At 34.1% G+C, this 24,142-nt stretch overlaps 1 protein-coding gene across 1 annotated transcript in view; it reads right to left on the bottom strand.

Moving 5' to 3' along the window:
- Nucleotides 1–24,142, bottom strand: part of PRKD1 (protein kinase D1) — a 219,461-nt gene that overhangs the window by 13,885 nt on the left and 181,434 nt on the right. The window contains exons 11-16 of the mRNA XM_004681964.2: nt 24,079–24,131; nt 22,039–22,111; nt 20,143–20,249; nt 7,121–7,282; nt 6,469–6,567; nt 5,286–5,553 (exon numbers count right to left, since the gene is read on the bottom strand). Of these exons, the coding sequence (XP_004682021.1) occupies nt 5,286–5,553; nt 6,469–6,567; nt 7,121–7,282; nt 20,143–20,249; nt 22,039–22,111; nt 24,079–24,131 (762 nt within the window). The remainder of the gene's footprint in view (nt 1–5,285; nt 5,554–6,468; nt 6,568–7,120; nt 7,283–20,142; nt 20,250–22,038; nt 22,112–24,078; nt 24,132–24,142) is intronic.

Raw genomic sequence — 24,142 nt, 5'->3', positions numbered from 1 at the left:
AGGATAATCAAGCTGCTAAAATGGATAAGAACATCTACCTTATTGCCAGCTGACGGGATCTGCACTCTGGTCCCACCAGGCAAGTCACTTAACTCTCCTTTGCTTGCATGGTCTCATCTTTAAAATGGAAACAGAGTAGTATATACTCAAACATAGGGGACTATGAAATGATTTCATATATGTGAAGTGTTTAAAGTAATGCTTGGCTACAGTGCAAATTTTGCAGACGTGTTAGCTATTACTCTTATTTTTCCTTCAAGTTTAATTTACTATCTTCATTTTGCTTGTAAATATTTGCTAGATCAAGTGTTTCTCAAAGTTTCATTTTTCAAACCTCATTCTGATTCAGAAAAATCTATTTTGTGAAGTACAACTGCTAATGCTTTTGTGTTGTTTTTACCTTAGTAACTTTTCCCTGTGGGAACTTCTTTCCGGCCTGGAGTGCTCTCCTTCATCTGTATGGTCAATCAGAGCCAGGCTCTTGAGGTGTCTGTGTGAGTGTTCCAGGTATTTGGGACTTAAGCACAGCCAATCGGTGCCCATTTCAGAGACTCCCTGGCTACTGACAGATAATTGCTCTTCCATTTTGAGGTCAAATACCATAAGCATCATGTGAGCCTGGCACTTGAGGGATCATTTTGTACCCCATGAAGAGTTCACCTAAGAAGGAAGCCTCATAAATTAAAGTTGAGCTTCTGAGAGATGAAAGAAAAGTGATACTTGTACTGCAAGATCTCTAGGCGAATCTTTGAATTCTTAGTTATATGAATGATAAATTACCCTATTTACCTAAGTTAGCTAGAGGTAGATTTTGTTATTTGCATGTTAAATGTGATTAATACACTGCAAAGTATTAGGATATCTCCAGATTGCCAGTACTAAGTTTATTATGTTATCAAGACCAAAATAATTTAGTACAAAATGTACCTTATATGTTCCTAAAAATCAGTCCTTAATAAACGTGCAGCCCTTGGTATGCAATAGTCAATGCTATAAAGATTGGAGACAAAGAATTGATTTCAAGTAAAAGCCCTATCTCTCATGTGACCTTACGCAAGTACTTAGCCTCTCTGCTTTTTCTCTACTACAAAGATGAAAACAAGCTACTTACCATAGGAATACTGTGAGGAATAAATGTCACAATGGTGGTTCAAGCACTCCATATGTAGTATTATATTGTATGAAGTACAAGTGTACAGTAACAGAAAAAATACATGCCAAGAAAAAAAGACAACTAACAATATGTGTGGAGAACATGCACATCAGTTTTGCATATAATTTCTGAAATCACACAATTCTTGGTTACCCACAAAAGCAATTTTTAGATTAAAGTCTTGCTGCCTGCCCTCCTCACAAATCTACATCCTTGGCTCACTCATGTTTTTATAGATGTCTGCTGTTTCCTTCATCTTTTTCAGTATCTATTACAACTTCATTATGTGGCTCGAATTATTACCATGGATCATAGTTAAAGAACTGAAGTGCAAAGAAGGTAACTGTTAAAAAATTTGAATTGTTAGAACAGACAATATCTCAAACTGTTGGCTGCTGATCTTTACCTTTCTCTACAGAGTTAGTGAGTTGCCTAGAGTTTTATTTCTTATATCTGGATTCTTCATGGTTCTGGTGTGGTTTAATATCTCAAGACTGAAAATTCATTAACTCAGTTGTAACCACTCTTTGCCAGATACTACTTTGCTTGTATAATTGTCAGATCTTATATGCTGAAATTATTTGTGGTCACAGTCCAATCTAACTTCAATCAGAGAACAGTTTGTTCTCCACAAGATACAGGTTTAGAAATGGGGCCAGTAACATCAGCTGTGATGTTATAAAACTAGATGTTAAATTATGACATAAGTTAACTAGCTTTTCTTTACATTCAAGTATAGATCATGTCTATATAATAGCAATTACATAACTCATTTGCAATCCACAACCTCAATTAGCAAATAGTGCTGTGCATCAAAGGCAAGAATGAGCCAGAGGAATTCAGAGAGGCCAGCTAATCACCTCAGATGATACTTCTGTTATTCAGAAAACTGATGTTCTAGTATAACTGACCAGTCTCCAAATCGCTCTACTGAGTGATGGGAAATGTTTAATGCTTAGACACTAAGCCAAGTAAAATGTACACTTTCTGGTCAAACAGAAGTGCCTCTTGAATTGTCCTCATAGAATTTTCTTTCTGACATGATGTTTATCTGCCTTACTAATTTTTAGTGACTAAAAACACACAATTTTGACTTATCATGTCCAAGGTGAGTCTTCTCTGAATTTTAAGTTTCTGATTTTATGCATATTTAACAGTTTAAAGAAACAGATGATCATTTCCACAAGTACATATAGCTTATCTCCCCAAGTTTTCAAGTTTCCTAAGGTATATTATATATATATATTGTTCTCTACTTTTGATATTCATACCACATATGTATATTGTGGTTTTCCAGCAAGAAATTCTTGATGCCTCTGTTCTCTATTGCCAGTGATGACTACGTGTTCATAATCAATAGGTAACCATTTATGAACTAAACAGGTGATATCTAAACAGCAAGGCAAATATATATATCCATGATAATAGAAACAGGGTATCATTATAAATGATACTTAAAGAAAAGCACCCCCTTACAGCAAAGACTTTATGTCATTGGTTTCAGGGATGTCTGTGACGTCAACTCTGGTAGCAAGGGAAACAAAAGCAAAAATAAACAAATGGGACTACATCAAATTTAAGAAGCTTCTGCAGTGAACAAACTAAAACACATCCTACCAAATGGGACAGAATATTTGCACATAATAAATGTGACAGGAGCTAATATTCTAAATCTACAAGGAAATTACACATCAAACAAGAAAATAACTCAATCATAAAAATGGGCAAATGAGAAATATATATACTTTTCCAGATATGATATAAACACGACCAATCAGTATGTGGGAAAATATTCATCATTGCTTATTATCAGGGAAATGCAAATTATTTGTATCCCATACTTATTAGTATGGCTCATATTATAAAACCATCAGCAACACGTGTTAACAAAGGTGTGGAGGAAAAGAAATGCTGGTAAATTGTTGGTAGGAATTCAGACTACTCCAGGCACTATTGAAAGACTGTGTAGGTTTCTCAAAAATGTAGTTTTCTAAAAATAGATTAGCCATAGGTTCTAAAACACCAATTCTAAGAGATATATGCACTATTATGACAATGCAAAACTATTTACAATAGTTAGGTTATGGAAGCAACCTAAGTGAATAAAGATGGGCAAGTAGATAAATCGGATATGGTATACACACACACATAATGGAATACTACTCAGTTATAAAAAAGATAAACTCTTCCCATTTGTAACAACATGGATAGACCTGGAAGGTTTTATGCAAAGCTACATAAGTCAGAAGGATAAAAGTCGAATATCAAATGTGGTAAAATCTTACCACTATATATATTACAAAACACAAAGCAAAGGCTCATACAAAAACAAAACAAACACTTGAAATGCAGAACTGAGGCTACAATCAGTAGAGGTTAGGAGATGGGAGAAAAGTGGGTAGGGGCCAGTGGACTGTGGTGTAGGATGTATGGGGGCCTTGGTGGTAGGCATGGTATAATAACAACCATTTCTTGAAGTGTGAATCTATGCCCCTAAAATATATACAGTGTTGTAAACCAATATACCTCAGACAAAATTTTAAATAAATGAAAAAGAGATATATCCATCTAGCTATGATTTTTAACTTGTCAAAGGATGTTAGAGTTTATAGTTAATAGCAATTCAAAGCCCACACAAAAGATAGTTTTTATCACGTAATTTTAACAATATTCTAAAAGTTTAATTACTCTAGGCAGTGTATGCAAGCTCTTTTCCCATCCTTATACCACCATATGCACTAAATGGATAAGATATAAATACTTCTATGTGAATACATATATTTTTCTAATGACAAAAAAAATTTAAAACAAAAAACTAGGTGTAGCATAAAAAAACAGGAAAAAAAAGGCAGGACTAATGATTATAGATGTATGCTCAAAATGAGTATAAATTCTGGCTATCCCCTTTAGTAGCTTTGTAATTTTGGCCTGAGGTGGTGCACTTTTCTTTTTTTACTGGGTTGTCAATGTTCTATTTGAAATATATAGGTATAATACTAAAAGCTATCTATTAATTTATTTCAATATTTTATTGAAGTAATATGTTTTATAGCATTAAATAGGTTCAGATGTGTATTATAAGCCAACAGCTGTATATAGTATATTAAGTTCTCCACTAAAAATCTAATTCCATCCTGCACCATATATTGATCCTTTTACATGATTTTCACCCCTCCTACCCTTCTTCTCTGATACCTACTACTTTGGTCTTTATAGTCTCAAAGTTTATTCTGCCCCACTTAGTTCATTCACTTGAATGACCTATATTACAGGGTTTGGGTTAGAACTAAATAAACTCTAAAGCATGTTCAACTAGGGAACTTTCTAAAGCATTGATAAAACATTTTCTCTGCTCTGGCTGCTCCTGTCATGTCTTTTATAAATAGAAGAGGAAGCATTTACTAAATAGAATTTAATTTTAAGTAATGTCATACTGCCAAGGTAATCTATGCTATAGAAATCATCAGAAAGATATATAGAAATTAAACATAAGGCATATCAAATACTGTTATAAATAGGAACAGGCTAAGGGTATCATGCCAGGGAAATGACTAAATAAACTATGATATATTTTCTAATGTCTCAAAATGAAAATTAGAACACAAATAACTTAGTACATTAACACATGTATTATGATAATTAAAGTCAGTGTCATAAAATTCTTGTAGCCATAATAAAGTACTTAACATAGAAGCAGGTATATGGCATGGAAGCCCTTTGTAAAGGTTATATCATTGTATCAATATAATGATACCTATATCAACACATGAATAGTGAATATCATATTGATATCATTATATCAAGATATGAATATTTATAAATTCTAAGAAAATATGACAAAATATTAAGTTTCTCTTAAGTGCCTGTTCAGTTTACCTCAATATGCTTTTCTTAATTTCTCTATAGTGTGTATATGTGTGTGTGTGTGTGCCTATACATGTATACACATGCATATCTCAACAAAAAGACATTTTGGCCTCCATTCCCTTTACTTCTTAGCCCACTTCAATCAATTTGTGACAGTACTCCCAGTAGTCAATTACACTGAGCATTTCTCACTTTAATAATTCTCAATTAAATGAATAATACACTCAAGATTAAGTAACTATCATTTTGGAATGGAAGTCATTACCTTCGTGAGAGATTTCCTTCCAGGGGTTTGGAGGATACATGAAAGCTGCATTTTGGATTTGGTCGTGTATGTCTTCATCTTCATTAAATGGAAATGTGCCACTCAAACTTACATAGATGATGACACCAACCGACCACATGTCTAGAGAACGATTGTAGCCCTTGTTTCTTAGAACCTCAGGAGCCAGGTAAGCTGGGGTACCCACTACCGACCTCCGGAAAGACTTCTCTCCAATGATCCGGGCAAAACCAAAATCACAAAGTTTCACCTGTTTAGAATAATGGTTTGCACCAGTGGTTAATTTCACAAATTATAAGTCTGTAGGTCAGTCCAGCTCTGTTAAAGACAACTATAGTATTTTACACACATTGTATGAATTTCTCAGGTAAATGTAACAGGTCTTTATCAAGCCCATTACATACTTGAAGAATGTGGCTTTTGTTACCTACACAAAAGTATGTTTTCATTTATAAAAATATCATGTAAACATTCTCCCTTCCTCTCCCCCCAAAACCAAGGGGCAAATATGAAAATATGTGTACTTAGAAGTTAGTATATTGCTTTACAAGGCCGGCAAATGGCATGCAAATCAGAGAAGCTAAGAAGGCCTTTCTCAAGGGTTGATAAGTAAAGGTTGGAGGATAGACAAGGGACATGTGTCACCCAAAATAATCCTGAAGATTAGCTCTGCACTGGCAACTAGGCAACAATGAAGGTGTCGGGGAAGCAAGGCAGACAGCCACCTTGGTCAGGTCACATCAGAGAGGACATTCTTTGTAGAGATATGCCTTTGTTTTCTACCCCTCTAGTAAGAAAAGGAAGACAGTTTTCCTCTTGCCCCTGAATATACACTGAATAATATGCTGCGCAGCACTAGGGAACTGTCAGCACTTCTGGACTTATAAGTGCTTGTGCTCAGGTCATTGCTTCCACATTGGCCTAGGGCTGCCTGCTTTTCAGGATCTATTGAAAGAAGCTAGGAGGCAGAATTAGAAGGCAGGGTATGCAATATTAAGGCAGGCTGAACCGAGAACCAGAGCTACAAAGCCACCATCCCCAACACATGAGCACATGAGTAGCACAGTCCGAACTAAAGAAAGGCTCTGAGGGAAAAGGTGGCGGGATGCTATGAGCACCGATGACACAGTCACCTGGCTTTCTGTTGAGAGGCGTTTGTACTTGCCTGAGGGAAAGGATCCGCTGATGCTAGCAACACATTTTCTGGTTTGAGGTCACAGTGAACGATGTTTTTAAAGTGAAGATGCCTCAAGGCCACAAGTATCTATACAGAAGAAAATCATCAGAATAATTTCTTTTGGTCTACTAGTTCATTTTGAAATGTTTTCTATAGGACATAAATTTAAAGGGACAAGAGAAAACCTATACTAAATAATAAAGTTTCTTTATGTTCAAGATAATGAAATAAGCTAAATTAAGACAGTATGTTTCTAAGGAAACTTCAGTGGGAAAAGTAGCATATTAGTAGTATTTGTATACCAACCAAGACAGGTGTAATAAAATAATTTAATAATATCTAACAGGAAAATGGATTCTCGGATATTTTCAAAGAGCACAGCCTCAATTTCTGTGCATTTTAAAACCTCATGAGCAGTTTTAAATATTTCGGCCTGCACACACATAATTTATTCAGAATATTGTAATCTGATAACAAAGATAAAAATCAAATAAAACAATAAGTCATTGCAACCTTCTGAATATAGTTTAGACTTTGAAAGTAGGGAATAAACAACAAGGCTAAAAAACTGTAGTTAAACAGTGGTAACATTTGATACTGAATATTACCTTTTTTTTTCTATCTCTAATTGATTTCTTACCTGAGTAATTAAAAACTTTGTTATGTGCTCTGGCAACCTGCCCTTTTCACTTGACAAGATCATCTCCAGCATGTCTCCATGGAGTTTTTCCATAACAACAAACACTCTTTCAGGCGTCTCAAACATACACTCCAAATTTACAACGCCAGGGTGATGAAGGTTCTATTAAAGATAAATAAAGCACTTGAAGAAAATGAGTTTTTTGATACTGTTTGGCAAGCTCACTGATTATACAAAACTGTTCAAGCTTAAAGCTACAGAGAAACCCACACTTAACACCTTTAAATTCCACATGTGCTGCCTTATAGTTTTGAAATTCTAATGTCTCCAAAAAATACATTTTTACTTTCTATGCATAGTAAAATTATTTTTTTCTATGCTAAAATTCCAAGTTCCAGCACAGTGAATTGATAATGAAGTTTTAATTAGAATACCATATTGAGAAATCTGTAATTCTTAGGATTATCACCAATAGTAAGCACAGGGAGCACATACTTCTAAATAAGCATACTAGGGTATCTCTACAAAATTGGTAGAAATTTACTGTAGAAAAGATAAAATTTGTACATGCAGTGCATCTGATGGCAATGATGAAGCACATTAGTCAAAAGCTTTTGGAATTGCTCTGCTATTGGAAGCTGCAGTATTTTCTACAGAAACTCTTATATGGAATGAAGATTGGCATAAAAACAGAAAAAACAAGTATTACTGATTTGTTCAAGATACCATGCTATGGTGCTATCTTACATGATTTTTAAACAGTCAACAAATATTCCCAGAATACAGAAATGGCTAGTAAAGGTAGGCTAAATTTGGCTATACATGTTAGTTGTCACTTATGTCAAATAAAATTACACTTAAACACTAGATGGGCCCCTGTACAGACATTCAAGGTTAAATGCTGACCTGGGGTCACTGCACCTTCATTTATTTTGTGCACAGCAACAAAAATCCTAACATTAAAAGATTACATATTCCACTAGTATTTCAGTGAGAAATAGAAAGAAAAATCATCATGAACAAAAAGGACTTAAATAAACACAGGAACAAACATCAAAGTGCTAACAGCAAAAAAAAAAAAAAAAAGAAAAGAAAAGAAAAAAAAGCTTCATTTAAAGAAAAAATCCTGTGAGTGGAAAAATTACATGTAAAATGAAAAATTCATCAACTACTTGGAACCTGAACTGGCTCACTATTCAGACCTCACAGATGGAAGCTTGATGGTAAGCAGCAGAAGTGACTGTGGGTGAATCTGCACTGTGTCCACCTCCGTGCTACTCATTGGCAAGACGTCCTGGCACCGATGGGACACAGAATCAGGCTACGGTTGGTAGCACCCACAATGATAACCTATCAGGACTGTCCTCCCACTATTTGGCAATTCTGAACTCTGCTTCAGACATAGATCTGTCTTTCTTATTTTGGTGGCTTTAGGCATCACGGGAGAGTGTATATTTCCATGTGGTCCATGAGATGCCTGTCCATCTACCTGATTGCCTGTCACCACTAAGGGCTGCTCTGCCATCACTGCTCTGGAAACAATCACATTGCTAATGCATTAAACTCTGGCTACTTCAGATAAACTAGAGCTATTCCTTCCTGGTCAGAACTAAAATTCATAAGGTCACAACTCTTCCTTTATTTGTTCTGACTGTCTACAAATAAGACCAGACAGCTGTCTGGCGTTGATGTTGGGAACACCAGATGGTAATGACTACATGTATCTATTTGATATGCAATATGGAACACCAGTAATAGCACTGTTCATCTCTGAACTTGCAACCAGGCTATCACACTGTCATTTCCCTCTAGTCCTTTTCTGGGCAGACCATCATAATTTTCGTGTCCAGGTACCTCAAATGTGCTTTTTACCTCAGTGATCATAACAGAAGTTTTAAGGATAACATGAAAGTCCTGACTGGATTCTAATTCTCCTGGGACAAGCCCACCATACAATGTGCTAGAGTGTACCTTCCTTGTTGAATATTTTCTTAAGTGATATTTCTTCTCCTCGCTCTCATTTTGAGCACCATTTTGAGGAATATGGATCTTGTTTTCTGGATGGAACAGGAACAGTCAATAGGAAAGAAGTACACCAGCAGAATTAGGCAGCAAGGCCCTGGGAGTCTCCTCTGGATAGACAGAAGAAAAGCTAGGGAGAAGATCAATGTGAGAAAGAGATCTCAGAGTCCAGGTAGGCCAAGGGAGAACAGAAGTGGTACTGCAGCTACTCTGTCTTATCTGCCAACCTTCTCTTAAACTTTGACGGTTAAGGGAGAAAAGGGAATAAGTAGATGAGCAGGAAGCTTTCCTAACTGATTTATCTATGCTCCTCTAACTCTATGTCTTTAAGTGATGAGTACTTAGAGGTACTTATAACAGTATATTCCTCCTTTCCCCTACTCTATAAAATGCCTCTACACAGAGGACAGAACCTTAACATGTTCATTTAATCGGTATATTCCCTGAATGTTTTAAATGAAAATTATGGAATGGATTAGTGACACTTTTACCATTTTTTCCCCTGCATTCACTATAAAATCCAAAAATGTCCTCTAATAGCACCTTTATGAAAATAAGGAAAATGAATTTCAATGTAGTTAGGTGTGTGTATATAGTTATATTTATATCTGTAATATATATTTTGAATTAAAGTACATGCATACACAACTGGTAAAAAATATTTGAGAAAAGTTCAAATGCATATATTCTTTGTTCTTGACCTTGCTTTTTCACACACACACACACACACACACACACACACACACACAATTAAGCTGTAATAATTTTTCAAAGAATACATTGAATGGTAGCTGAAAAATCTTTCCAATAACAAAATGACTCCTCATTTTCTGCATAGCTGATATATAATAGTTGATGTTTTTGAAGTTTATTATGTGTGGGTGAAAGAATACCATCATAGATAATCATGGACTCTATTTTTTACATTGACCCAAGTGGCCAAACTTGTTTTCAAGGAGGTGGACTTGTTTTCTTATATATACATATCAATATATTGAACTACAAGACACTACTAAAATAAACAGAAGAAAAGACACAATGAAATTATCACATTCATGGATTGGAAAAAATAAATATTACCAAAAGCAGTATTAAATTCAACACAGTCCCTATCAAAATCCCAATTGTGTTTTCAAGGAAATTTAAGAAAAGAACCTAAATTTTGTATGAAACTAAGTAAGACTTTTAATAGTCATAGTAATCTTTAGGAGAAAAAAACTGGAGCTAGCTCTCTCCTTGATTTCAGACTTTACCATAGTAGTCATCAAAAACAGTATGGTATTGAAACAAAGACAGAAACACAGATCAATACAATAGATATGGAAGCCCAAAATGAACCAACATATATATGGACAGATAATCTACTACAATCTATGACTAACCTTAAATGAAGAAAAGAAAGATCTTCAATAAACGGTATTGGGAAAACCAGACAGCCACATGCAAAAAATCAAACTAGACCAACATTTATATCACACAGAAAATTAAATAAAAATTATTAAAACTCTGACACCATAAAATACATAGATGAAAATATAGGTAATACAATTCTGAACATGACAGAGATGTATCTGGGGACTCAAATGGGACTACATTAAACCAAAGAGTATTTGCATAGCAAAAGAAGTTATCACAGAAATGAAAGCGCAATCTACCGAATGAGAAAAGATATTTACATATCAAACATTTGACAAGGGATTAATATTCAAAATATATAAAGAAATCATACAACATCAACGAAACAAACAACCCAATCAAAAAAATGGGCAAAATATTTGAATAGACACTTCTCCAAAGAAGACATATGGATGATGAACAGGCACATGAAAAATTGTTCAACTTCACTTATTAGTAAGGAAATGCAATTAAAAACTATAGTGAGTTATCACTTCACACCTGTTAATGGCCAAGATAAATGAAGACTAGAAATACCATGTTGGCCAGAGTGCAGAGAAAAAGGAACTCTAGTGTGTCACTGCTAAGTATGTAAATTGGTGCAGCCCCTATTAAAATGGTATATAGACCACTCTGGTGGCCTATGGGTTAAGTCTCAGTGCTATCAACATGAAGGCCTGAGTTCGATACCACACCAGGGAACTAAGTCACATGGCACAGCAGACCTCTCCTGTCTCTCTCACTGCTCCCCTTACCAGTGCATTTCAGTAAATCTGCCTGTTCTGCTCCCCACTATATCTGGTGAATCCTCTCAACCCTCCCCCTCTAGTCTAACCCAAGTTCTTCTTTGCAAAAATAAATAAATAAAATCTTTTTTAAAAATGGTATGTACAGTAGAGGAGGGGAGGGCAAGCACAGGGATGATGATGGTTCACAGATGTTGTGGTGGTAGGAGATTTATGGGGACTATACATGAGTGGAGAAATCACATACTGTATAAAAATAAATAACAATGTAAGAAAAATTTAATAAAAAATGGATTTGTCCAAAAAAATGTTATGGAGACTCCCTCAAAAATGAAAAATAGAAATAGCATATGATCTAAAACAGCATTCCTAGAATTTTTTTCTTAGGAATAGGAAAACACTAATTTGGAAACATATTTGCACTCTGTATTCACAGCAGCATTTTTCACATAAACCAAGATATGTAAATAAACTACATGCCCATCAACAAATGACTGGATAAAGAAGATGGGACATTTAATGGAATACTACTGAGCTAATAAAAATGATGTAATCTTGCCTTTTGCAACAGTGTGAATAGAATTTAAGGTGATTAAGCTAAAAATATGTCAGAAAGTAACTACCAGATGGTTTCTCTCATATGTGCAATATAAGTAACCTGTTTAAAGCAAACAAATTTACAAAATACAAAAAATGCATTTCAGAGAGTGTGTAAAAATATGATGTTTACCAGAGGGAGGTGGTGAGGATGGGAAGACAGGGTAGGAGGGTCATTTGATAGTGTGGATGGTACTGGACTTTGGTGGTGGTGCAGGGAGGAATATACACATTGTCAAGGTATGAATCTGTACACCTGAAGCTTACATTGTATCCTAAACCATTAGTCAATCAATAAAATTTTATTAAATCAGTTTTAAAAGTAAACATCAAACAAAGCAGCCCATAAGACTTGCTCTCAATTTTAATTTTTCACATAAGATAATGAATCTTTCAATCTTTCCTCTGAAGGTCGAAAGTGAGTTAATTTCAAAATGATCTGACAACTGCAACATCAATTTTGGCATAATTGTGTTCAGAAAGAATTTTTGCTAACTTCTCAAGTCTACCTTAGGAATTGGTATAATAAATTTAGTGACAGAGTAAGCTATTACATACCCTCTGGCCATCTGTTTATTAGATTTAAGTAACTTAATTTTCAGAAATGAAACATTTGGTCAAGTGTCCATTCACACATAACAGATTGATGACATATCCATGGGTGAATATAAGTTTTCTCTCTAAGTCAGTGAGAAAATACCATTTGGAGATAAGGAAAAATAATTCTTGACTCAATTATTTATATAATTCTTATGCAATCAATGGAAACTTGTTGCTAAAGTTTGTTAGTTTTATTTTTATAAAAAACTATTTTATATAAAGAAAGCTTCAACTAATTAAGGATTTTAGCTTATGTGCACATTCTATTTTATGTTACATAAATTTCTGTTCTGTGTTAAACAGTATCTCATTGGTATTTATTTTCTTTAATAAAGTTGTTATATTATAAAAATGGAGCTGAGAACACATTCCATGTATTTAGTTATGATAAATCATAGTTTTATTTTTATCTTCTTTCTCCACTTTTGAGATTATTATGCACAAACATGAGAGGGGAGAAAGGGGAACTAGAATCAATCTATCTTGAACAGATTATTCAGGAGCAATGCAGTCTTAGTATGTGAACTTCTGACTTATTTTCTATCAAAATGGCTAAGTGATTTGGTTGATACTGAGATAAAAAGTCTTAAAAGAGATGAATCCAGGATTTCAATTTTAAGTGGCATGCAGAGCAGAAGTAAGAATTTTCCACTGTGTAGTGGTGTGGGTGGGGACATGAGATGCCTTTGTGGGAGGGAAAATACTGAGGCATAGCTGACTCTCATTCCTGCCAGTTTTCCAGTGTTGAGAGAAGAGCACAACAATTTATCCATTTTCCTATCAAAGTTGCAAATAATCTGAACTTTATTTATAGGTCTTAGAAACCATAATTACCTAATGTCTTATGAAAGGGGAAGTAAAATGTAAATGTCCTGATAGATACTAACAAAAAAGTCTTTTTGTAGAGAGATGATTATATAAAGACTTGTTAAAGATAACAACAAAATTAACATGAGAAGCTCAGCTATCTCTTCTAAATTTCTGATATCCCTGTCTAAAATTTAGATCAATGGAGCCACAATCAAATTCAATGAACCTGAAAACTTAGAAAAGTTCACCTTGCTTCTGGTAAGAACTGTTTTCTCTTATAAGCCATCTAACTGGACCATATATCTAGTTTTTTATTTAGAGTTTACTTTTATTTATTTCTGCATATAAGAACTGGGGAACAGGTCAGAGGTACAGGGGTGAGATGATTCGCCAGAGACAGTGGGGAGCAGAATAGGCAGATGTACTGAAATAGACTGCTGAGAGGAGCATGGGTGAGACAGGATAGGTGTTAGCTCCCTGGCCGGAGATCGAACTCATGCCAGTGTCTGGTGATATCTTGATAGCACTGAGACTTTAACCCCTGTGCCACCAGGCAGGCCCTGAACTGGACCATGTTTTACTTACATTTGACACTAATCAGCACAAAAGGATCCTGGCTTAATGCAGTTTAAAATTTTGTGGAAGAAAAAATACATTGAGGCATTTCAGTCTGATAACTTGTAATTCACAATTTAATATTGGATTTCAACTTAGCTATAAGCCTGTGTATTATATTAAGTAACATTAGCCAATGAAATGAAAAAATAAAGTCAATTCAATATTTGCATGGCAAAAAAATCAATAGAGTGTATGATATATAACTTCTGTGTTGCTATATTTTCATAAACTATCTATACATTTTTCATTATGTATCATAAACTCTGGAAGTACTTTATTCTAGTTTTACATTCCAGAGTTGCTGCAGACACATGATAAATATAATTAACTCTTCTCCTTTCCCTAAAAAGGAGAAACTAAATGCAGAAGGGTGAAGGAGTAAGCAGAAAATAACACTTAAAAAAATCTCCTCATCATCTCTCATGTTTCTAGCCGTTCTTTAACTTTTAACCTTCACTAGAAATTGTTCAGATTAGACACACAAATGGGAAAGTGTAAAACACAAGTTCTTGATATCCTAAGCCCATTTAGATCATACACTGAGGTGTACTGACAATATGTGCATATGGCTGAATTGGTTATTGTAATTTTCTCAGATTGCGGAATGATTTCTATCCAAAAGAACTTTGGAAAGACCTCCCACAGCAAGAATCTTGTATGTACTCCAGTACCACCCACCTCCAACCAAAGCCAGGATTTCAAGTTGAATTTAGGTGAAAGGGTATATGATTTGAACACCAGCAGCAAGGGTTTCAAAGACAAGACATTAATGACTAATACTTTTAAAAAAATGAGTGTTAGTAAACATCCTACCCACAAAGTATGACCCCCGCCCCTCCATGCCATTACTCAATTTGTGTTTAGATTTAAGGGAAAGGCAAGAATTAAAAGTATGTCATGTCCAAATAAGGAAATTGGGAGTTTGTACATCTTGATGTGTTTATCTTAAAGTTGAAAAATAGATCAAATATCTGACTTTGAGCTTTTATTTCTATTTGATATCGAATTCATAGCAAAGGAGACCCATCTGGAATACTTTTTTATTTTCTGTTAACCTACCTGGCTAGTAATATGGACATATGCACCAAATCTCATTCTGGTGTTAGATTTAAAGTGTCATTTTTAACAAATCCTATCACTGTGTTCCACTTGTGTATTTTGATGTTAGCATTTCAGAAGACAAAAACTCATAATAGTAAATGAATTGTGTAGATACATAATACTTCTGATTATGTATGGGAACTGCAGTTAGGCTTTAAATATAGAACATTATATGCACAGAGGTCAAATGGTGATATCTGACATTTGTTAGTGTTCTGTGGCAAAATTTACTTAACTAAAATACTCTCAAAGTTAATAAATTCTTAAGTAGGAGGCACCGCCATCTCTTATTAAGTGAAAGATTGGGCCCTCCGTGGTGGCGCAGCGGGTTAAAGCACTGCACTGAGAAGCTAAAGCCACTTCCGCATGAGTTCGATCCCTGCCTGCCCCGGAGGTGACCACATGGCGTGGCAGACCTCTCCTGACCCGCCCGCTGCTCCCCTCAGCAGTGTACTTCGTCCATCTGCCTGTTCTGCTCCCCACTCTGTCTCTGGTGAGGCCTCTCACCGCCCCTGAGCCTCTGGCCTGTACCCCAGTTCTGTATGTACAAATAAATAAATCTTTAAAAAAAATATATATATATATATAAAAAAAAAAAAGTGAAAGACTGTATTCGCTTTAAAGAGGCTGATGGCCTAGAAACAGTATACACTATTTTCTGAACTGTCTAACTGAGGTACTCTTAATCCCTAGTCCCTCCTCCATGAAGGAACTCACAAGATCTGAAAAACAGTTTGGGACACACTGATGAATACAACACTTTATAATTCAATGTAGGCCCACAAAATACTCCTGTGAGGCTGCATACCAAGTTAGATGAATTCTAATCCATAGTTTAGGCAATCAAGTTTAAAAAAATAGTTACCAAAATATGGAAAAGTTGACCCGGAACCTGGACTTTTGACAAACTATCTTCTTATCTATTTAGAAGTTGTTCTAAGTTTGCTTTCTTTTCTGTATATGAGTTCTGTGCTTTCTTCTAGCATATATACGCACAGATAGATGCTGTATATATATACAGACATATATACATATGTATACATACACTTTATACATACACACACACAGTATGTATGCACACACATACATATACCATACACATACTTTATCTATGGCCTATATTAGAGCATGAGGAAGAAAATAAGATTATTAAAACATAAACAATTTTGTGAAAATTTTAAGTGCCATAGAATATAAAGAAATATCTGAAGAAATAAACATATTAAATAAAACAAAAAGTATAAACTAACCTCTAGCTACATACCCAAAGAGAAAGCACTTAAATTTTGCATACTTTTCCCTAAATAAATAAAAATTGACTTTTTATGATTAAAAAACTCATTTAAAATTTTGCAAAATTTTTCATTTTCCCACCCACACTTAACAATATTTTTCTATCATGATTATATCTTTTCCACCTATTCCTAGCCATCTTACACTAATAGAACACAGTCATTTATTTATAAGATATATATTTAATCTTTCTCCATTAAACTGAGTTTTTGGACAAAAGAGTCAAAACAAAGTATACTTTATTGTCCCACTGGTGTGTTCTACAATTCTGTATCTTCCCAGTTCCTTTAGGTGTGGTCAAAAAATTCTTCAACAAATATTTACTGAATCACTATAGGGAACAAAAATATATCAAAGTGTCTTCAGTCCTACATCAAGTTTTGAGTAATTCAAGTCCTTTATTGTAATGACATAGGTTCTCTATAGGTTCTCTGTATATGGAATTCAACATCAAGTTATTTGAACTTCGGAGCTAAACATATAACTCAGTGGTTGTAAACCAGTAACATCTAATAAGTTAGAACCTTTGCTGACTTTCATAAAATTATTACACTCTATTATCGTGACATCTCTACCAGGTTTTCTATAGAAGGAAACTGAGGCTCAGAGAGCATAAGTAAATTGATGAGGCTCCAAAAAACTCCTATCTCTGAGATTTGAACCCACGCAGGCTGACTCAAGAACATAGGCTCTTTCAACACAATGTTATGTCTCTATCTTTTCCTTGTACTCACATGTATTTAGGAATGGGACTCTGCCTGTTCTAACTAGTATACCTCAGACCTCCTCCTCATCATACTACAACCCATTTGCACACATATGGATTTCTGAATGCTGCCTGATAGTCGTCTCAACATAGATGAATGAATAGAAGAAAGAGAAGCAGGACTTAGTAAGATCAGGGTTGAACTGAGAAGATCTATAAAGAAGCAAACAGCCACTACTGTTGCAGGATGCTTAGTCAAGTAGGATAAAGATAAAATGTACTCAAAGGGTGATAGCTGGGTGGGGAGAGAAAACAAGAGTAAGGCCAAAAGTACCTTGTATTTTATTTAAGGCTTGGAAGCTAAAGATGACAGGAAATTTATAAATCAGAAGTGAAAGTATATATCTGAAATAGAACAGTAGCAAAGGGATAGACCAGGCATCAGCTGTGTGAGTCAGTCTAGAAAACCTTCCCCACCCTTCATTTGCCTTCAGTCATAGTATACTTTTGGGGAATATAATAAATAGTGAGCAAGAAACCCCTATTCCCAATACAACTTGTCTTTTTAGGTCCAAAATGGTGAAGTCTCTTCTTTTGGTTAAAAAAAAAAAAATACAAGGTGAAGCAATGAGGTCTTTCAAAAACCAAACTATACGCAATCTTTCTTAGCTAACCAAACAATTAGCCATAAATAGTAACCACCATCTACAGTTTTGCTACCTGGCGGGACAATTATTTATGTCCTCATAATATCCTATGTTTTTATAAAATATAAGTTCACCAGGTATTTGCAAATCACCCAATATGTGCCAGGAAAAATTTCTAGTGCTTGAGCTATATCAGTAAACAAAATAAGGATATCTGTCCTTTTAATAGACAAATTCTAGTAAAGTGGCTGGGTGTGACAGACACACAGCAAATAGATAGGAGTAATAAATGCTTTGGGAAAAAGAAAACATCCATCAAAATAGAAGAATGAGGGGTAACAATGGGGAGGAGACTTGAATGAACTATAGTTTAAGTAGGATGTGAGAAAAGTGCTTATGCTGTTGATATTTGAACAAAGACTCCTGGGAGATGAATTTAAACTTCCTTGCTTCCCGAGCCTTAATTATAATCTTCCCTGAGAGACTGATATTTCTGACAATGGTAAAAAACGTGTTCAAATATTTCTTCCTTTGTTTTTATTTGGGAAACAGGATGAGTTCCCACTTACGAACTCATTTTGAAACCACTGACAACCTCATGATAAAGTATGAACTCATGAACCCTGTATCTGCATACAATTAAACTTAATATAAATAAGACTCATTGTAAGGTTATATGATTGAAAATTCAATGCATAACTATGTTGCAAATATTTAATTAAGCTGAGTGATCTAAGTTAACTACCTGTGATAGCAAAGGTCTGTGTTTCTTTATTCTTATGTATCCACTGGACTTAAAAATATTATTAACTCCTGATATGTCCTCAATAAATACCAGTTTGATAAATAAAGCAAAGAATGCTAGGGAACAATGTGGTCGAGTTATAGAGGATGAGGATTAAGGATTTTTCAGATTTTAGGCAACAGTATGAGAACTGTTTGACCTTTCCTTATTCTAAGAGGCAAAATTTTACTTTCAATTTAACCAAATTATTAGAAAAACACATGAAAAAAATTTTGCAAAATACCTATTTATTGTGTATGACTAGTTTTGTATCTTCTCTTTCAGGAGGAGAAAAGGAGGCTTGGTGTATGCTTAGGTGTATTTTATTTTTCATCATCACTACCTTCTACCTCAGAGTCAGCAAACGTTGACAAGTTTGCAAGAGACAACTGAAAGGCCTAGATACAGAAAATTAGACCTTTTACACATAGTCAGACTTCTGCAATTGCAAGTTTACCATAAACTTCCTCTCATGTCCTGTAAGGAAGGATAAATGTCTCTGTAAATATGCAGTTCCACTGGTAGGTCTCTGTATGGACACTGGGAGAATAGGAGCCAGGTTTGAGTTATCAGTTATTAAGTTTTTATATGTCTATTTCAGTTCAATGTTAACAAGTTAAGAATAAAAAAAATTTGTTTTGGTAGTTGATTAATAAGCATTATGAATCTGAATTGACATTTTAACATTAATGGTTATCTTCTTCCATAAAAGCAGAGAATATTATTATAGTTCTTTGTTTTACATTAATTGTCCAAAAGCACAAACATACCATTAATTTTTAAAATGCTATCTCAGGAAAGTCTATGCCATTTTCTGAGTTTTGTATGTATTTTTTTTTGTTGTTGTTGTGTACATGTGAGCTTTTTTAGGGCAAAAAAAATGTGTCTTTTAAACATTTTATTTAATGAAACTCAATAAATGGCAGCTAAATGAAATAATGAAGAAATGTGATCTTATTTTGTTTTGCTAACAATGTTCCAATGAATATTATTCAATAGAACTATGAATTAGAAATTATGATCACAGCTTGCAGGACAACTAGAGAATTAATGGGAATCATCAATGGTCTATACTGTCTAAACTGGATAGTTATATGGTGTACATTATTAAACAATCTCCCAAAATCCTTCTGGTTTCCAGAAAGTTTTAATGGTTACTTTATATTTAGTAATATATTTTATTAAGAAATCCTGGCTTCAAAAGAGGACTGTAACTAATGAAAGAGTTCAGCAATGTGTTCAGTGTTAAAGCAAGATACTGCGAGGCAAGGAATATATTAACAATATCAAGATGATCTGATTTTCAGACATATTACTCACTTACCTGATACGCTGACAGTCACAAACTCAATTCATGTAATTATCACAGCATAAAGGAGGAATGTTTATGAAGGATAGGTCATTTATAATATAAAACAAAATGGTCTCAGCATGTCCATTCTGAGCAAATGTGAAACATTATCCATTTAATGAGTATTAGTAATATATTAAAACCTAGAATTACACACATAAAAATGAACTGCTATCTGGCTTGAGGAGAGATACTACCCAGTTTGATACTTGGTCTGTCTTTTCAGTTATTTTAAAGTGTTCCTAAATAACTATGCTACAAATATTGGGAGTATTATATTTTTGTTGTTATTCTGCAGAAATTGAGGGAGTATTTAATAGTCCACAAATGAAAAACAAGGATATATATATACCTGTAGAATTGCAACCTCATTACGAAGCTGGCTTTCTTGCTTTGTTGGAAATCTTAATTTGTCAATGATTTTAATAGCTACATCTCTTCCTGTTTTACGATGTTTTCCTTTAAAATAAGAAAGGAATATATTAATATGATGCTATTAAATGTCATATATATTAAAGAATACCAGCATTTATAAAGCAACTGATAGGACTTATAATAATGATTCACTGAATAAATTAACAATTTTGAAGAGCAATGACTTATATCCAGAAATATTTCATTCTTAACAACATTATTCTAAATGAAATTCATAATATAAAGTTAGTCATACTTCAGAAGACAAATGAACTGGGAAATTAAAAGTTATGTGTATCAACCAAACAATATCTTCCTATAAAGTATCTTTTAGAAACAAGATATTGAACTATATAATGTAGAACATAAATCACCAGTGAAAGTATTCTCCATAAGAAAATAAGATTTTAAAATGAGAATAAGTTAACATATATGTTATAATGTAAAGAATAAAGTATTATCTCTGCCACATACTAGCTTCTTGATTTTATCAAATCACTTACACTTTCTGAATTATAGGTTCCTCCTTTTCCAGGGTAAGGATGTTCTGATAATTAGATGAAATAAGACATGCAAAGAACACACAGTGCCCAGATACATTTCCATACTCAACGATGTCACTTAGCATCGTTATCACCATCACCTGACAGGCCCTTTATCTATGTTATATCATTTTATTCTCACACAAAAAGAAAAAAAGTTATAGGGAACCTAAGGCATCCTCAAGTTCTTAAATTCTACAATTCCATAATGCAGTAGGTATATTCAGGAATAGACTGTCTATTGTTGAAATGGAAAATGACAATTCTGATAATGAAATATGTATCTAATTACTCAAAAAGTCTATCCCAATTACCTTGAAATTCCACTGTCCCAAGATCTGTTGTAGATTTTGTATTCTTTCCTTCTGCGTCCTACTTTATTATTCCTTCTGACTCCTTCGAGACAAGCTATTTTCACGTTTCTACTTCTGTAACATAACTCCTTATTTTCAACTCACTAGAATCTCTATTCCAAATCACACATTGGACTTGAGTATCTTTCACCAAGGTCACAGTTTCTTTTGTATCTGTTTCTTTCACCTCAGTATTGAACATCACTTCTGAGACTGTTCTTCATCCCACCCGTGCCTAATCTTAACTCCTTCTCTGTGGAGACCTCCTCTGCCTGCCCCTTCAGTGTCAGATACTGAAAATTATTTGGCATCTGCTGACCTGTCCAACTTCACTCTTCACCCCTGCTTCACTCCCACACTGTGTGCTATGTGTAGTCATGTACATTTATTGTGCTCTAAGTGACTTTGCCATGCAGTTACCATACCATAGAGCAATATTGTGTGAAATACTTATTCTCCCCAGTTACACTGTTATGTGTTAATAAAAAATATAATGATGACTGACTTCTTCTGACTCACTGATAGCTTTTATCAAAAAAAATTAAGCATTTAAAAAATCAATTATCACTCTGTAAAATAGAGTAGACCTTAACTAATTTTAAATAAAAAAATCAGGATAACATGTAATGCATATAAATATTGAATAAGACATTGTGATTATTCTAGAGCATCTCCACCTCACAAAAAAATATATTTCATTACTATTTTTATTAAGGATCTGAAAACTTGACTCTTGATATTTTATCTAAACAAACCAATATTGCGGTTTTGGGTATAGTTTGTCAACTATCTTACGAGAAATTTCTAAATTGATAAAACCCAGAGACAGACATAAACATGTTATGCATATGTCTTATCTTTAACTTTTACTCAGAGATATTTTTTCTAAACAATAGTAGCTAAAATTTATTGATAAAAACACTTAGGGAATTAACCTACCTCCGTAGACAATTCCAAACTGTCCAGAACCCAGTACTTCATCAGGAAAAATTTGATATACAGTGCTGATATCCTAGAAGAGCAAGTCCAATGAAAACAAACATGAAGTGGTACAAAACATTATCCCTAATAATTTATACACCTTTATTAGACACATAATAAGTATATTAAACATTTATAACACAAATACGAATGGTAGATGGAAACTATACCACTACTACAGTATTCAAATTAAGTCCCCAATTAATGCAATTTTGTAATATCTTCAGCACTAATCTGCTTTTAGAAGCAGGTATTTTTTTACTGTTTCATTGAGAGAAACAGAACTCAAAGGTGTACAATGCCATTTATTCTAAGCACTCAAAAGTGATTTGCTTATTAAAAAGGTTATTTGGAAATATCAGGTTAAACAATCATGGCTCCCAATCACAAGTCTGAGTCTGATTCCAACTACTTTATTCTCTATGGCTAGACTGCTTAATCTAAACTAAACAAAGAGGGAAATAAATAACTGAGAGTCAGCAGCACTATGAAAGGATGGCTTAACTATGAACTTTTCACGGTTGAGATAAATAAGTTCTTCCATTTCTACCACCTTTGAAGGTATCAGGTTTCGACTGTCTATTTGTTTCTCTTTGTAATAATCATTGTTAAGTAAAGCACAATGTTTGATTTATATTACAGAAGGTGAATGATGACTTCATTCATAGAAGAATGATACACTACTTTTTCATTTTAACATATTCTAATTAGAACCTGTTGAATTTTCTGCCTATCCACCTCTTATACTCTTTGTCCTTTCAAAACATAGTCCTTTTTACATTAAACCCTTCCCCCTTTTTTCCCATTCCTTTGCCCTCCCCTCAAAATCAGCTACAAGTTTTCTCCATACTGTGACCCTTTCAGTGTCCACAGGGTGAGTGTAAGGTTGCCTAGTGATGACAAAAGAAATTACTACTCCAGTGCTCTAAGTCTAAGTGACTCCATCTGCAAATTAATGGTTCAGTCATAATTTTCAGTGGACACAAAGGCCAGTTAATAATCCCAAAGGTATCTAGGAATTCCCAACCAGCTTATAGGTTAGTCTTTATTTATTTCCCCATTACTTCTCTGTATAAGCAAGAACCATAGGAAACTGCAGGTGTTAGAAATCTATCACATGACTGACAGCACGAGACTTCAAATCTTCATTATGTTATCTTCATAGTTCTCTAATTCATCTTAGGCTTTTGGCATATGCCAATACAGCAAAGGTTGCAAAACCCTAGCTCGTAGGAAAAAGTTTTGTGGCGTTTATTCTTTCAAAAATAAATTTAGATCAGTGTAAATAAGGCTGTAAGCTTTTTAAAAACTCATTCGGCATTAGGTAAAGCAGATAAAATACAGTGAATGGACTGATTCATAGGATGAGAGGGAAAATACCTTAATAATTTTGGGTGACAATGCACAGCTATAAGGTATATCAAGAATAGCAAACATAGGACAGAGTGATCTTTAGCTTCAAAAACTGAGCTGAAAGGCAAGGAGCTATTCTATCACAGATACCAAAGGTGCTATAATATGTTTCCATTGTTTCTGATTCATACAATTTCCTGAGGTCTCCTTGATATGTACAAGTGACTGAAAAACCATTTGCAATTTCTTGCATACTCATCCTGCAGCCAGGGAATAAGAATAATGCTTATATGAGCTCCTCACCCACATCAAGGAATTTAATGCATTTGGCATTATGTTGTATCAATCATTAATATTCCAATACTAAGATGGACAAATGTGAAAATTTATGCCTTGTGTTATAATTGCCTTTTTCAGATCAATAATGGATTTTTATCTCTACACTACATATTATAGCAAATCACCAGAAGAATCCATGTAATATAACATTCCTAAAGTCTTTATGGAAGAAATACATACAAGTAGACCCTATTTTGCTTTTTATAAAGTACTGGAAAATTAAAATGTTAGATAAATATCTATTTTTGGTGCTTCTGTTTTCTAACAACATATCACATTACCAATTTTTATATTAGTCATACTCACCACATTTTCTTGAATCTGGCAATTTGATACTGAAATACTCACAGAAATATCTCCTAGAAATACA

Source organism: Condylura cristata, unplaced genomic scaffold, assembly GCF_000260355.1.
Source record: "Condylura cristata isolate star-nosed mole 26May11 unplaced genomic scaffold, ConCri1.0 scaffold00013, whole genome shotgun sequence".
Taxonomy (NCBI): domain Eukaryota; kingdom Metazoa; phylum Chordata; class Mammalia; order Eulipotyphla; family Talpidae; genus Condylura; species Condylura cristata.
This window is presented reverse-complemented; position numbering and strand designations above follow the sequence as displayed.